This window comes from Lagopus leucura, unplaced genomic scaffold (assembly GCF_019238085.1).
Source record: "Lagopus leucura isolate 7727_CA_CO unplaced genomic scaffold, USGS_WTPT01 34811-0_obj-0_obj, whole genome shotgun sequence".
Lineage (NCBI taxonomy): Eukaryota > Metazoa > Chordata > Aves > Galliformes > Phasianidae > Lagopus > Lagopus leucura.
Genome location: NW_024968344.1, coordinates 8622 through 9225, shown reverse-complemented (window position 1 = coordinate 9225; position 604 = coordinate 8622). Strand labels below are relative to the sequence as shown.

Sequence of the window (604 nt, the reverse complement as noted above, 5' to 3'; positions counted from 1 at the left end):
CCCATCGGTGCCATCCATCCAGTGGCTCGGTGCCACCCAGCGCTGGGTGCTGCCGCCTCAGCTGTCTTCTTATCATGGCATCTTATCGGGCAGCTCTTCACCAAGGCCGCCTGCTGCCTCTGAACCCGGCGGCTCACGGAGCACCTTTACCCCGCAGCGCCGTTGCAGTCGGCAGCACCCTGGGCGCCCAATCCCTCCTTCCCTCCTTCCCCCATTGCGGGCGCCATCTCGGCCATCTCAGCCCTCGGCTCCTCTCCCTCGCTGGCACAGCGCCGCTCGCAGCCCCACAGCTGTGACTCAGCCCCACGGCTTCACCCCGGCCGGGCGCAGAGGGGCTCCTCCCCGCGCCATCGATCGCGGTTAATGATCACAGGCCCTTGACGGCTCCCCGGGGGCTGATTGGCCTCACGCCGTCGCCCCAGCGGCCCTAAAGCCTCGCGCTCCCCCAGGCCTGCGGCAGCCGGCTGCCATCGCAGCGCCCTCACAGCCCACCATGGCAGCGCTGGGCTGCGCCGTGCTGGGCGCCCTGCTGGCTCTGGTAGGGAGGCGCTGGGCCTGGAGGAGGGCGGCTCGGGGTTGGGGTTGGGGCCGGTCTGGGTCTGGT

General features: G+C 70.7%; 1 protein-coding gene across 1 annotated transcript in view; it reads left to right on the top strand.

The window, feature by feature from the left end:
• Positions 1-468: 468 nt before the first annotated feature.
• NPC1L1 (NPC1 like intracellular cholesterol transporter 1) overlaps positions 469-604 on the top strand; it is a gene marked incomplete at its 3' end in the record, with an annotated part of 7343 nt that continues 7207 nt past the window's right edge. The window contains exon 1 of the mRNA XM_042894462.1: positions 469-538. Coding sequence (XP_042750396.1) covers positions 494-538 — 45 coding nt within the window. The remainder of the gene's footprint in view (positions 539-604) is intronic.